A 15082-nucleotide genomic window follows, 5' to 3' on the forward strand; every position below is an offset into this window, starting at 1 on the left:
CAGCTTTTATACTGGCCCAATATGAATCAAGACATATGGTTGTCAAATGTAGAATAGGTAAAAAATGTAAAGCTTCTAACGCGAAGGAACCCCTTTTAAATCATTCTATCCCAAATGGACCTTTTGAGAAAATAGCAATGGATACTATGGAAGTAGGAAGCAAAGAATTTTTAGTTCTATCCGATTACTTTTCAAAATATTTAGAAATAGTGCCACTAGTTAAAAAGACAGAAAAAGCTCTTTCAGAAAAACTCAATGTCATTTTTTCTACGCACGGTTATCCCCTTGAGATTATAGCCGACAATGTTCCATTTGGGTCTTTTGAATTTAGACAATGGGCGAAAGATTTAGATATTAAAACGACTACCACAAGCCCAAATTATCCTAAATCGAATGGGTTTGCAGAGCGCATGGTTCAAGTAGCCAAAAATCTTGTTCATAAGTGTAATGACGAGAAAAGTAATTTATGGCATGCACTTTTAGAGTATAGGAATATGCCCATTAAGAACTCAGAGTACTCGCCAGCGCAGTTATAAATGAGTAGGCAAACAAGAACCTTAGTTCCAGGGAGCGACAAGTTTTATAAAAACACAGAAGTTGCCAAGAAAATATAATCGGTCTTAAACAATAACAATGTAAGTAACAAAAAATATCAATTGAGAAAAATGATTTCGAAAAAGGAGATAGAGTATGGTTAAAAGAATGAAGAATTTGGATTCCCGCAAAAATTGTAGAAAAGCATTCCTCTCAACGTTCTGACATAGTTCAAAGGGATGATGGAAAGTCTTATCGCAGAAATTCCTTTTTTTTAAGAAATCGTAAATGAATATATTTGAAATGTAAACATACTTGAATTTGGTCGCATAATTGTATACTAATTCTCAAAACATTATTATTCGATATACATATGTAAGTACTAAGTAATATTCGATGAAATTGAATATATACAAAGCAATTGTAGACATATTATTAGTTATAAGTTCCTTATTAATATTATCCAATGAAATTGAATGAATTCAATACAACAATGTACTAATCATAAAAATTAAAAAGGGGAGATGTGGTAATACTTTTTATACACACTTTAAAGTTGCAGTATAACAGTATAAACCTGTTTTGATAACTAACTAAAGTAATGTATATATGTATGATGGTATGTCTAAGCTGGATTTCTCATACTCTCATCACATCCGATGATCAGAATAAAACACACGTTCAGGCAGTCAATAAATGACCAGAAACTAGACAACTTGAAGTTTCATTACACCGATGGTAGTGATCGTCTAAACTATGATCGAAGCAGGGTTGCTGCTCTTATCCGTCAAGGGATGGCAGAAGCCGTATCAAGTTTTAAATTGAGACGACTCGGGCGTAAAACTGAAGGCAAGAACCGCCCACTCATCATCAACACTCCATCAGTAACAGTTGCCCGGACTTTAATGAGCACAAAAAAAAAAACCGGCGACAGACTCAAATAACACGTTCAAGGCAGATTTAACACGCTCGCAACAAGAACACCTCCAAGCATTAAGGTCTGAACTGGAAGCTCTTACAAGGAATGGTGACACCAAGAAGACAATTAAATACATAAATGGTACTCCTAAAATAGTAGATAAGCGCGTTTTTCACTCGACAGAAGAAAAGCAGAGAAATAATTAATGTATCACTATATTATGCAATCACAACAGGTCTGCGAACCAAATTAAAAAAATTATTGACTTCAGCTGCAAGTTAACACAACAAACGTTGCAATAACAAAATTATTGCATCACAGCAATATCAAGTGACAATGCGAACATTTAACCTGATTGTCTCCCATGGGCAAACGACACCACACGCGCTACCAAAATATGATGACGCTGCTACAACAAACCAGGCAAATATTCCCAGCACATGCAGGTGCAACGTGACCTGACAAACATACAAATGTAGAATTAGCTGTAAATTAGAATTAAGAATAATTGTAAAATCAGTTCTAATTTGAAAGTGAACGAATAAAGTCGGACTTCGTGTCCACCAAAAATATTTTTTTAAGGATTTAATGTAGTAAAATCCTAGCTGGCGCCCGAGCGGTAATAATCGGGCAAAAACGCGCAATAAAATCGTTGTGGCAAAGACACCTCAAGCAGCTGCAAGCCACCGTGAGTTTAATCGGAAATCAGTTAAAGTGCTTAATCGACCGATAAAAAACAAGCGCCAATCCGGAACGATCGCGTCAACCCGATAAAGGATCAAGTGCAGGAAAAGAGGCCCCCCCAGTAGCGAAAGCAAAAAGGAAATACACAGTTATTAGACGCCTGCCCAGGAGACGAGGATGTTCCTGATTATAGCGTAAGGAAATTAGAATTTTAAGAAAAACTTGTGAATCAAATGAAAATTTTTAAAGAAAAGTAAAAATAAGAAAAGAATATTTATTTAAGGAAAATTTAATAGTATAAAAATATTTAAAACAAGTAATTTTATAGGAAAATCTATGAATTAAGCGGAAAATTTTTTAAAGAAAAGTGAAAACAAGAAAAGAAAATTTATTTAAAAAAAATTTAATAGTATAAAAATATTTAAAACATGTAATTTTATAGGAAAATCTATGAATTAAGCAGAAAATTTTTTAAAGGAAAGTGAAAGTAAGAAAAGAAAATTTATTTAAAGGAAATTTAATAGGAAAAAATTTTAAGTGAGATAATTTTTAAAGAAAAGTGAATTTAGAAAAGAAACTAATTTAGAGAAAATTTAAGAGTATAAGAACATTCAAAATAGAAAGAAACTAACAGTAGGACATAGGATAGGATTTAACAATCAGATTCTAAACTACAATACTAGGTTGTACAAAAAAAAAAAGAAAAAAAATCTTCGATTCACCACCCATAATATAAAAATTTAGGAAAGGCTAAGAAATAAACTATAGCAACAAATAGCCATTAAAAAAAGTATAAACGCCCATAAAACGATCCGACCAAGTGTGCTGAACCCCCAAGCTAATCAAGCTCCCCAACCAGCCCAACCCTTACCTCAAACATCAAGTAGCCAAAGCAACTCCACTACCGAATTAGAAGCCCTAATTACTTCAGTTGTCACTAGAATACTTAGGAACGAAGGACGACAACATTTCCAAGCCCTACTTAATCCCAACGCCGACTTAACCAACGCTACTGACGAAACTATTAGACCAGAGCTCCAAGGCCAACTCTCAGATCTTGACAAAGTCCCGGACATAGTACGCAGTATCCGAGATTTCAACGGAAACCCAGGCGAATACAGCTCCTGGAAGAAAAGCATCGATAGGGTCTTAAAAATTTACGATTCACTAAGAGGAACCCCTAAATATTTTGGCATTCTATCCGTTATTAGAAATAAAATTGTCGGCAGTGCAGACATTGCCTTAGAATCATACAGCACGCCCCTTGACTGGAAAGCAATTTCCAGATGTTTATCACTACCCTATGCGGATAAGAGAGATATTACCACTCTTGAATGCCAACTCACATCCTTGGTGCAAGGAAATTGTACGATCCAAGAATTCTATCAAAACGTTTACACTCACCTGTCCTTAATACTAAACAAATTAACAAGTCTGGAAATAAGCCAGGAGTCACTCTCGCTCCTTACACAGACTTATAGGCATAAAGCCCTTGACACATTTATTAGAGGCTTAAAAGGCGATCTTCCCCGACTCATAGGGATGAAAGAGCCCGAGGATCTCCCACAAGCCCTACACTTATGTCTCAAACCCAAGTTGCCCGTAGCAGCTATGCCTTTACACAACCAAGCACGACTCGAAAAGCCAATCCCATTATCACACCTCCACTGCCACCAAGGAACCCGCAGTACAAACCTCAACTATTCTATCCGCAACTCGCGTATATCCCAGGACCGCACATGCAACCTCGACACCAACAGTTCAACCAATATTACCAACAAGTCACCCAACCAAACCATCAACTTCAACAACCTTGGCAAAACTATCGCCAAACCCAACCACCTAGACCAACGGCTCCGAAGCAACCTCGTCCAGAGCCTATGAAAATCGATCGCTCCACCCAGTCGAGAGCACTAAACTACATGAATAGGCCAAATTTCAATAAACCAGCCGAAAAAAGGACGTCAAACCTTTCGCAACAATTTCCACTTAAACAGCAACGGAATTTTCACATATACACAGCCGCACAAGACGAACAATATTACCAGGAAGACCAGCACCATCACCAAAACTGGACACCAACTGAAGAGGAATACGAGAGATACGTCGCCAATGCAGAGCACGAAGATTTACTGCAAGAACACCCTGACGATAATCAAGCAGATTATATTGACGTTAATTTTTTAGGATGAAGAGTTCCTCGTTACCCTACGTTGAGTTTAGAACGAGGAACGGGAAAATCCTTAAAATATTAATAGACACCGGTTCAAGTAAAAACTATATACAACCTCAATTTGTCTAGAAACCCATCCCCAACGAAAAACCCTTTTTCGCAAATTCAATAGCGGGTCAAATTAAGATCACCCACCACACAATAATAAATCTTTTTGGAAAAGATAATACAAATTTAAAATTTTTTATTTTGCCAGAGTTAAAATCCTTTGATGGGATCATCGGCAACGATAGTCTCAAAGATTTCTACGTAACCATTAACGTTCGTGATAATATAATCAAGTTCGGTAATGGTAAAGAAGTTAAAATTAAACAAATGCTTTCCCCTGCCGTAAACAAAATCGAAGTTAGGACCGAACATATGACACCCTCTCAAAAATTTTATATGCAACAACTTGTAAAAAAATATGATCAATTATTTACTGAGCCAAAGGAAAAGCTAACCTACACAACTACCGTAGTAGACGAAATAAGGACGTCTTCCGACACGCCCGTATACACTAGGTATTACCCACACCCTGTTGGAATGAGAGAATTTGTCACCAACGAAATTCAAAGCTTACTTAATGATGGCATAATAAGGCCATCGCGTTCCCCATACAACACACCTGTATGGGTAGCCCCAAAAAAACTAGATGCCTCTGGGAAAAAAAGTACAGACTCGTAATCGACTAGGAAATTGAACAACGTAACTGTGGCCGATAGGTATCCGCGTCCCGAGATTAACGAAATAATTGCGCAACTAGGAAATAATAAATACTTTTCCGTACTGGACTTAAAAAGCGGATTCCATCAGATACCTTTAAAGGAATCTGACATCGAAAAAACAGCCTTTTCTGTCAACAATGGCAAGTATGAGTTTACACGACTCCCTTTTGGGCTGAAAAACGCGCCATCCATATTTCAAAGGGCCTTAGATGACATTCTAAGGAATTACATAGGTGAAACCTGTTATGTCTATATCGACGACATAATAGTTTTCGGCGACAGTGAAGAAAACCACCTCCAAAATATCGAACAAATATTTCGAACCCTACAAGAAGCGAATATGAAGGTACAATTAGATAAATGTGAACTCTTTCGAAAAGAAGTAGAATTCTTAGGATTCATTATCTCACCTGACGGCATCAGAACCAACCCTTCAAAGGTCGAAGCAATTCAAAAATTCTCATGTCCAAAAACTTTGAAAGATTTAAGATCTTTCCTTGGACTATCCGGCTACTACCGCCGCTTTATCAGGGATTACGCTAAGTTAGCGAAAGACCTGACCTCGCTCTTAAGAGAGGAGGAGGGACGCATTTCGAAGAATGCATCCAGTAAAAAACAAATAACCCTCGACAGCACAGCATTATACGCCTTCAACAAATTAAAATATTCACTTGTGTTAAAGGAAGTAGTTTTAGCATATCCTGACTTTACCCAGGACTTTCATCTCACCACCGACGCCTCCAACTACGCGATCGGCGCCGTTCTCGAACAATCAGGAAACCAATAGCCTACATATCCCGTTCCTTAACAAAAGCCGAAGAAGCGTACGCTGCAAACGAAAAAGAGATGCTAGTGATAATTTGGACAGTCAATAGCTTCAGAAATTATTTATACGGTTCACCCAAAGTGGTAATCTTTACGGACCACCAACCCTTGACCTTCGTTTTGAGCAACAAAAACTACAATGGCAAGATGAAGAGGTGGAAGTGCATCCTGGAAGAGTATAACTATGAACTACAATATAAACCAGGAAGAACAAATGTGGTTGCCGATGCACTCTCTAGGCCTCCTAGAACAGAAAACAATATCCTTTCAACTGCCACTTGTCACACCAGCGATAGTTCCTCAGACGACCTAATACCCAGTTTGGAAACACCCATTAACGTATTCAAAAACCAAATCCTCTTAAAGTCAGGCCCGATATCAACATATCAATTCAAAATAGTTTTCCCGACATATCATAGACACATTGTAGAGGAACCAGACTACGATACTACCCGACTCATTAATATCCTTAAAAGATATTTGAATCCATCCGTTATAAACTGTATAAAAACAGAAGAATCAGTAATGGGGAAAATCCAAGAAATCTACCCCATCCATTTTAGATATTACAAAATAAGGTTCACCCAAAAACAAGTACAGGACATCATAAGTGAACAGGAGCAAGAGGAAATGATCATAAAGACTCATCGAAGAGCACACCGAAACCATTGTGAAAATAAAACCCAAATTTTAGAAAACTACTTTTTCCCAGCCATGTCCAGAAAAATAAAAAATACAATTAAGAACTGTTTGGTATGCAGCGAGAATAAATACGATCGCCATCCCAATAACCCCGAATTGAAGAAGACGCCATTACCACAGTACCCAGGACACATCCTTCACATCGATATATACGCAACAGAAAAAAACCTAGTACTAACGGCAATCGATAAGTTCTCAAAATATTTTCAGACGAAAATTATAAAATCCAGAGCAATAGAACACGTGAAAGAGCCCTTGCGTGAACTTTTATTCCAATTTGGCGTCCCAGAACTCATAGTCATAGACAATGAGACAAGCCTCAATTCCGCATCCATTACCTTTATGCTCGGGGACACCCTAGGCATCCGAATATACAAAACTCCTCCATATAAAAGTTCGGTTAACGGACAAATAGAACGCTTTCATTCCACCCTTACAGAATTAATACGTTGCCTAAAAGCTGAACGAAATTTCTCATCATTCCCCGAACTTTAGGACAGAGAAGTTTACGAGTACAACTATACAGTACATTCCACACCAGGACGAAGACCAGTGAAGTATTTTTCGGACGAAACGTTAGTACAAACCCAAGCCAATTTGAACAAGCTAGGAGAGAAATTACAGAAAAACTCAGGGAAAAACAGAATAAAGACCTTACCCAACATAACAAGAAACGCACACCCACAAAGACATATATGCCAGGAGATATTGTACTCGTAAAAATCGACAAACGATTAGGATCCAAGATATCCCCAAAGTACAGAAAAGAAATAGTAAAAGAAGATAAAAGCACAACAATTATAACCGAATCAGGAAAGACGGTACATAAAATTAATATTAAAAGTTAATAATTCCTACATTTACAGACTCCATCTTCTCCTACCGATTAACGGAGACGTAGAAATTTTGGACTACACGCACTCCTATTTAGTGACCATAAACAATGGACTCGCCAAAATTCAGGACGGTACCTTTAGACTTATTCACGTAATTGACCTTAATAAGTACGAAGCACTTTTGACGGACATTCACACTCACATATCAGAGCGACTACCTAAGAACAGTTTTCTTTACTTACTTACTTAATTGGCGCTTAACCGTCTAAACGGTTATGGCCGTCCAACAAGGCGCGCCAGTCGCTCCTTTCTCTCCGCCAACCGGCGCCAATTGGTCACACCAAGGGAGTTTAAATCGTTTTCCACCTGGTCCTTCCAACGGAGTGGGGGCCGCCCTCTACCTCTGCTTCCATAGGCGGGTTCCGATAGAAACACTTTCTTGGCCGGAGCATCATCTTTCATTCGCATAACATGGCCTAGCCAGCGCAGCCGCTGCGTTTTAATTCGCTGGACTATGTTGATGTCTGCGTATAGCTCGTACAGCTCATCATTAAATCTTCTTCGGTACTCGCCATCGCCAACGCGTAGAGGTCCATAAATCTTTCGAAGAACTTTTCTCTCGTACACTCCCAAAGCCGCTTCATCTGCTGTTGTCATGGTCCATGCTTCTGCCCCATATAGCAGGACGGGTACGATAAGTGACTTGTAGAGTATGATTTTCGTTCGCCGAGAGAGGACTTTACTTTTCAATTGCCTACCTAGTCCAAAGTAGCATTTATTGGCAAGATTGATTCTTCGCTGGATTTCAGTGCTGATGTTGTTGCTAGTGTTGATGAACAGTTTTCTTTATCCAATCCTTAAACATGAAACAAACCAAACCCTTGAAATCCTTGAATCCCTTAAACCAATAAAGAAACTACGTAAAGAAACAACTATTAATATCCAAGGCACTGCGTGGAAATATCTGGCTGGATCATCGGACCACGATGACCTAGAAATCATTAACAACAACCTGATGAAAGTAAACGAAAATAACAATAAACAAACGATAATAAATGAACTTTTTAGTAAAAGGTTAAGCAATATTACCACAATGACAAATTCAATTTTAAATGCAATAAGTAAGGATAATAGTATAATCGATGAAATTGTAGTAGATTTGCAAAGTAAAATAAGGTTAATAAAAGATGAACTAATAAATATAAAATACGCCGTACAATGGGCTAAAGGAAATATCCTTAATACTGTAATACTTAACAAACAGGAAGTAAAAGTAGCATTAGAAAAACTAAAGGCAGAAGAAATGCCATTTAACAAACTTGATTTCGTCGAAAAAAGCAAGAGTTTCTTCGTCCCAATCATTGAAACGATCATTTTATGTGGTCGGCAAGGTTTGGCACTTCGCGGAATTCAAGACACAGGCAAAATTTCATTAGTAGAGCCTTTGATAAACGATGGGAATTTCCGTGCTCTGTTGAGATATCGAGCCAAAAGTGATATCGCATTCCAAACACTGTTAGAAAACGTACCAAAAAATGCGTCGTATATAAGTAACGCATTCAAAATGAACTGATCGCTATTTGCTACTTGCAGATTCAAGAACATATCATATGTGAAGTAAGTAAATCACAAGCTTTCTCAGTGTTAGCGGATGAAACTTCAGACATAGCTGGAATTGAACAAATGTCTCTTTGCGTTAGATATTTGCATCAGGATGAAGGAGCATTTAAAATTTGTGAAGATTTTATAGCTTTCACTCCCGTTTACGATTTTACTGGAAAAGGATTATCTAAAACGATACTTCGTTTTCTCGAAACTTCCGGTATTGATCTCACTTATTTTTGTAGACAAGGCTATGATGGGCAAAATCCATGAGCGGTGAGTTTCACGGGCCCAATCTTACATCAAAAATAAATATCCTTTAGCTCACTATTCTCATTGCGCTTCTCATAGCTACAACTTGGCTGTTAATGACGCGTGTAAAATACCTCAAATTCAGAGCTCTTTCGGCACAATAAGGATCGTCTACAAATTTTTTAAATATCCAAAGAGACAACTTGCTTTTCAGAAAATAATTGAATCTGATGAAAATGTTCTACGTAAGCAGAAACTTAAGAGCCTTTGCGAGACAAGATGGGTACAGCAGCATGAGGCAGTTGCAACGTATCTCTATATGCAGCCAGCAGTCATTGAAACTTTGGAGGAAATTTCAACTACTTGGAGGAGCGAGGCCTCATCTGAAGTCTTCCAGTTACTCTCGGCTATCAAAACTCTAGCTTTTCAAGTAAGACCATCAAATAGTTAGTCCGAATAAATAATATCAAATAATATAGCTATATAAATAAACAAACATTAGGCCTGTTCATTAACAAATAAAATTGTTACTGGAACTTACTAATTTTTTGGTTTTTATAAGAGAAATGACAGAAATTCGTAGCTTCCAGTAACGATTTTTTTGTTATATATTTAACAAATTAATGAAATTGCTGGAGAAACAAAAATATATTTTACATACATAGTATGTAGTTTTTTCTAAGATGTAATCTAAGATGTAACGATTCTAATTTTTATGTATTTCAACAGCAAAATTGTTCTTTTAATTTTTCAGGTCACTTTGCATGTACTTCAGTCCACCCATGCAATTACTTTGCCTTTGAGTCGGGCTCTTCAAACCGTAAATCAGGATCTGGGAGAAGCATTGGAATTAGCAGATGCTGCTAGAACTGTATTCATGACAAGGCGACACAACGCAGTGGAAGATTTCAAGAAAATATTCGAAGCTGTCGTTGCGATCTGTGCAACATATGAAATCCCGGTCCAAAAACCAAGATTCGCTGGAAAGCAAACACATCGATGTAGCATCGTAACCGACACGGTAGAAGATTTCTATCGAATAAGTACATATATTCCATACTTGGATCTATTCGTCACACATCTCAAAGATCGGTTCTTAAATCAGCGAAATATTCTGTGTAATTTTGCTTACCTTTTCCCCAAAAGAATGCAAAATTTTGAGGAAGCGGCTTGCACAGAACTGTTTAAATCATACGAGACTATATTACATGATATATTCCCGGAAGCGGGGATAAGAGAAGTTCAGCTGTGGAGGGAACGTATTGCATCTATGGATATTCAAAATCCACTAGAAGCTCTTGACATTTGTAAAATAGATGCTTTTCCAAATGTTCATCAATTGCTTCGTATCATGGCCGCTTTACCTGTTACCACAGCAACAAATGAACGTTCTTTTTCGACGCTGCGACGATTAAAATCTTACTTGAGGTCAACAATGAAAGAAGATCGTCTTAATGGACTCGCGTCCTTGAATATACATCGCAATGTGAATGTGGACATAAATTCAGTATTGACAGAATTCTTTTCCGTACCTCGAAGAGTCGCAATGTTAAACGGACTTTAATTATAGCCATGTATTCATAAAAGTGCGAATACTATGCCACCATTGCACCAATTCTCTATCAAATACAGAAAAATTTGTACAACCAAAAAAATTTCTTGGGTATAATTTTAGGCATCAGAGTATGCAGTTTCAGAAAAGTTAGAGAACATTTAAATTTATGATGTATGGGTCTGGGTATCTGTTTCAGAAAATATGTTTATCTTAGCGAAAAATGTATGCGAATGCAAACCAAAATTAAACTGATGAAAAAGTCAATTTTTCTACAATAAAATCCAAGAAGGTTTATCCCCATCCAAGCGCCCAGAGCAACTAACTACCCGAATTTGTACTCAGCAAGATTGATCAACGAAGTAAAACTTAAAATCATTGAACATACAAGAAAAAATGTTCACCTGGTGCTTATCGAAAATTCGTTAAATTGAGACAGGATTGTAAAATCCCATGATGAAATTAATATTCAGGTGTTCTCATCCCGTTAATGTTTTCCCTTATTCTGACAAGTTCGGCATGCATAATTTAGAGGGTTGTCTATCATACATAACTGCCTTTGAATTCTACTACGGTCGGAGTAGATTTTACTATACGTTTAGAAATGCAATAACTATGTAAGCCGATAACAGAATTTTTTAGACATAAACATGAACATAACTTTGTATTCCCCAAAAGATTATAGACAAAATTTTGCAGAAAACTTAAATTTTTTGAGGAAATTTGTAGGAAAAATTTAGCAATAAAAATTTAGTACTTTAGTAATACAAGTAAATACTGGCAAATAGAGCTGTCGAAAAAGTGAGGTTATGTTGTTGACATCACTTTTATTATTTCATCATGGTAAAATCCTAAGACAAGCATGTTACAACAAATACACATCAAGAATCGAAAATCTGCTAATGACTGATGCGAAGCAATTCTGGAAATTCGTAAAGCAAAAGAGATCTAATAACGTAGAGATTCCTTACTCAGTTACGTGGGGTGATATGTCCGCGAACGGCGGTAACGAAGTTAGCAATCTTTTTGCCTCATTTTTTAACAGCATTTATGACAGCAACGAACCTACTCGTCCCAGAAACGGTACAGTTGCCAATGACATAGCACTTGGAAGTAATGACGTAAATATAAAAATGTTTTATACCCGTTTCGACGATGTTTTCGAGGAGCTATTAAAGCTAGATATAAAAAAGGGTGCCGGATGGATTACCTAACTTATTTCTTAGAAACTGTGCTGTTGGACTCGCAGAACCAATAACTGCTATCTTCATCCCTCGTTTCAGACGGGTATGTTTCCTTCAGCTTGGAAATCGTCGTACATTACCCACTACACAAATCAGGCTCGAAGTCAGATGCAAGTCACTACAGACCAATCTGTATACAATCGTCGATCGCAAAAGTATTCGAGAAAATTGTTCTTCCGCAATTAACTTTTAGCTTCAAAAACATAATTTCAACTCGACAGCACGGTTTCCATGGTGGCAGATCATCTTTTTCTATACACAAACCACATTATAAATGCTATGAACCATGGATTTGATGTACATAGTGTAGTATCGCGTGGAATTCACCCCATTTCAAACACGCTTAACATTACAAACGCTCGTTCACTGACCCAGGTAACTACCATAAGTTCATTCGTTTTCACAAAGTCACCTAATGCATTTATGCGTCATACCAAACTGCTCAAGCGGGAATCATATTGTCAATAATTTGCTGACAAGCATTCCTCACTATTGAGTCATGCACCTTTAGAATGTAAATATTAATGTAAGTATGTATATATGCATAGGTTAAGAACTTCTGTATAAATAGTAATGAATTTCTTTAATAAAATGATTACTGATCAGACTTCCAAATTCTAAACACTCTTTTATCAATTTGTCACATTACATGGCGATCCTGCCAGGAGGGTCAAGAATTAGCAAAACTGCTGAAGACCTTGCTGGAGGAAAATCCTGGATATAAACTAAGCAGGATTCGCCTTTTAACATTACAAGGCGATCCTGCCAGCCTGATCTTCAATCAGCTGAAAATTTACTCATAAGCAAAATTCGCTAGATCTTGCTGAACAGAGATCCTGCCCAGTTTTTTTTAAAAAGTTAAAGAAAAAGTTTTGTTAAAAATCAAAAAAGAAACGATGTTAGCGGCAGCAGTACAATCAAGAAATTAAGCAGCGTTTAGATGGCATGAAATACGGGCATTGGCAACAATTTTGACTAACAGCATGCGAGCATATATAGAGGTGGAATATAATAAGGAATAAATATCACATGGAAATTAACAATCTTGACACCATTGCAATACAGTTAAACTCTTGCATTTAAACAAAAGGTACTACTACGTGGCATCAATAAAGAACTTAACAAAGAAAGCCTTCTTCGGCAAGGATTTGGCGGAAATAGAAAACTAAGTTGAAAACAAATATTTGGTGGTAACAAAACGGGATCGGAGGACACCTTTCAATTGGCTCAAGTTAACAACAAAATGAGATCGGAGGCGTACCGCTCGGGGCAATTAATATAAGTATATAATAATTTTAGAAACAAATTGGGCGGCCTTTACGGACGCTAAACTATTAGCAAAAACGAAAGTTTTTTCTTAGGATTTTTTTAAAGTTAGGAATTGAATAATATGTAAAACGCTTCGTTTAAAAAAAAAATATATATAGAAGTAGCAAGAATTTATGGGTTAAATTTAAAAAAAAGAAAATTTAGAGAACTGAGAAACAGGAAATAAATATTGAAGTTGAGAAAAAAAAAATATTAAAAAAAAAAACCATTGATAACAATTAAAGAATTTTTTTGGAGTAAACTGGAATGCCAGGTAAATACTGGGAACACCCTATTGCATGGGAAGATAAGGTAATTTTAGATGAAGGGAAAATAGATTATGAAAAAAAGATTTTAACCATCGAATCTTTTTTTCATAATCTATTTTCCCTTCATCTAAAATTACCTTATCTTCCCATGCAATAGGGTGTTCCCAGTATTTACCTGGCATTCCAGTTTACTCCAAAAAAATTCTTTAATTGTTATCAATGGTTTTTTTTTTTTTTAATGTTTTTTTTTTCTCAACTTCAATATTTATTTCCTGTTTCTCAGTTCTCGAAGAAAATAGCAATGCAGAGGGAACCTGCAATAGAAGATGTGAAAAACCCTAAAACAAGGGAAGAAAAAACAATTAGGATGTTACGAATGGTCTTCCCAAATGAAAAATAAATTTTTAAAATAAAACAAAATTACAATTTTAATGCAAAAAAAATTATTCAAAATTGAAGTTAGTAAATCGGAATGTGTAAGTTGTCCACATTCAACTCTTTAAATTCGAAAATTTTTTTGATACGTTAACTGATGCTTTTCAAAAACAGAACATTTTTTTTAAATAAAGTAAATAAGATACTTTGTTGCAACCAGCTAAACTGGGCTTTGTGTATGACTTCACTTTGGAAGCATACAAATGTACAAACATACATACATTAACAGAAACCAATTCAGTTGATGCCTCTGCTTATGTTGCTCTACAGAGGCATACAGATATACAAACTGACATACTTATTGGTGTCAACATTCGGGAATGCAAAACATTCCTGAATGTAATGAGATACCCCAATAAGCATCTATATATTAATACGCTTTAAAACTTTGAAGAGAAGTAATAACTTAATCGGCCTATTTTTTTGGACAAATTTTACTTACACGTAAAAGCATAGGTCTTTATTTAACAGATTCTTTGTTTTTCATTTTAGTTGCTTTGAAATCAGAAATAATGAGTCAACTCTTGTTCAAACTCACTAAATTTATTTATTTATAACAATTAATTGCAAATTTGACCCAAATGTGTTTTGCATTTCCAGATTTTATGCTCATTTTAGATATAGCACGTCTTATAGTGAAAAAAAATATATATATATATTTGCTAAAAAGATATTACATTAAAATTTGTATATTGTCTTTTATGCTAATTTATTTTGATATTTCTTATTTTATTTTATTATATTATCTTTTATTTCAACTTAGTTTATTATTATTTAAATGCAACTTGATTGAATCGGAAAATTTCACGTTGTATATTAAACGAAAAAAACGACCCAAAAACCTTTTCGATTTTAGGTCGAAATATTGCATAGGCCCACCTTCCGCTACTCCTACTCCCAATCCCACTCCCCACACCTTCTACCACTATTGCTACTCCTATCCCCACTCCTATTCTCCTCCACTTCTGCTACTCCAACTC

The 15082-nt window shown here is 36.2% G+C and overlaps 1 protein-coding gene across 1 annotated transcript; it reads left to right on the forward strand.

The window, feature by feature from the left end:
- The first annotated feature begins 945 nt into the window (after positions 1–945).
- On the forward strand, positions 946–12568 carry LOC137240641 (52 kDa repressor of the inhibitor of the protein kinase-like). Its single transcript, XM_067767141.1, has 3 exons — positions 946–2141; positions 9034–9724; positions 10049–12568. Exons 2-3 carry the CDS (start codon positions 9614–9616, stop codon positions 10856–10858), a joined length of 921 nt encoding a protein of 306 aa, XP_067623242.1. The 5' UTR covers positions 946–2141; positions 9034–9613; the 3' UTR covers positions 10859–12568.
- The last annotated feature ends 2514 nt before the right edge of the window (positions 12569–15082 follow it).

The sequence above is a fragment of the Eurosta solidaginis genome, chromosome 2 (assembly GCF_040869045.1).
Source record: "Eurosta solidaginis isolate ZX-2024a chromosome 2, ASM4086904v1, whole genome shotgun sequence".
Lineage (NCBI taxonomy): Eukaryota > Metazoa > Arthropoda > Insecta > Diptera > Tephritidae > Eurosta > Eurosta solidaginis.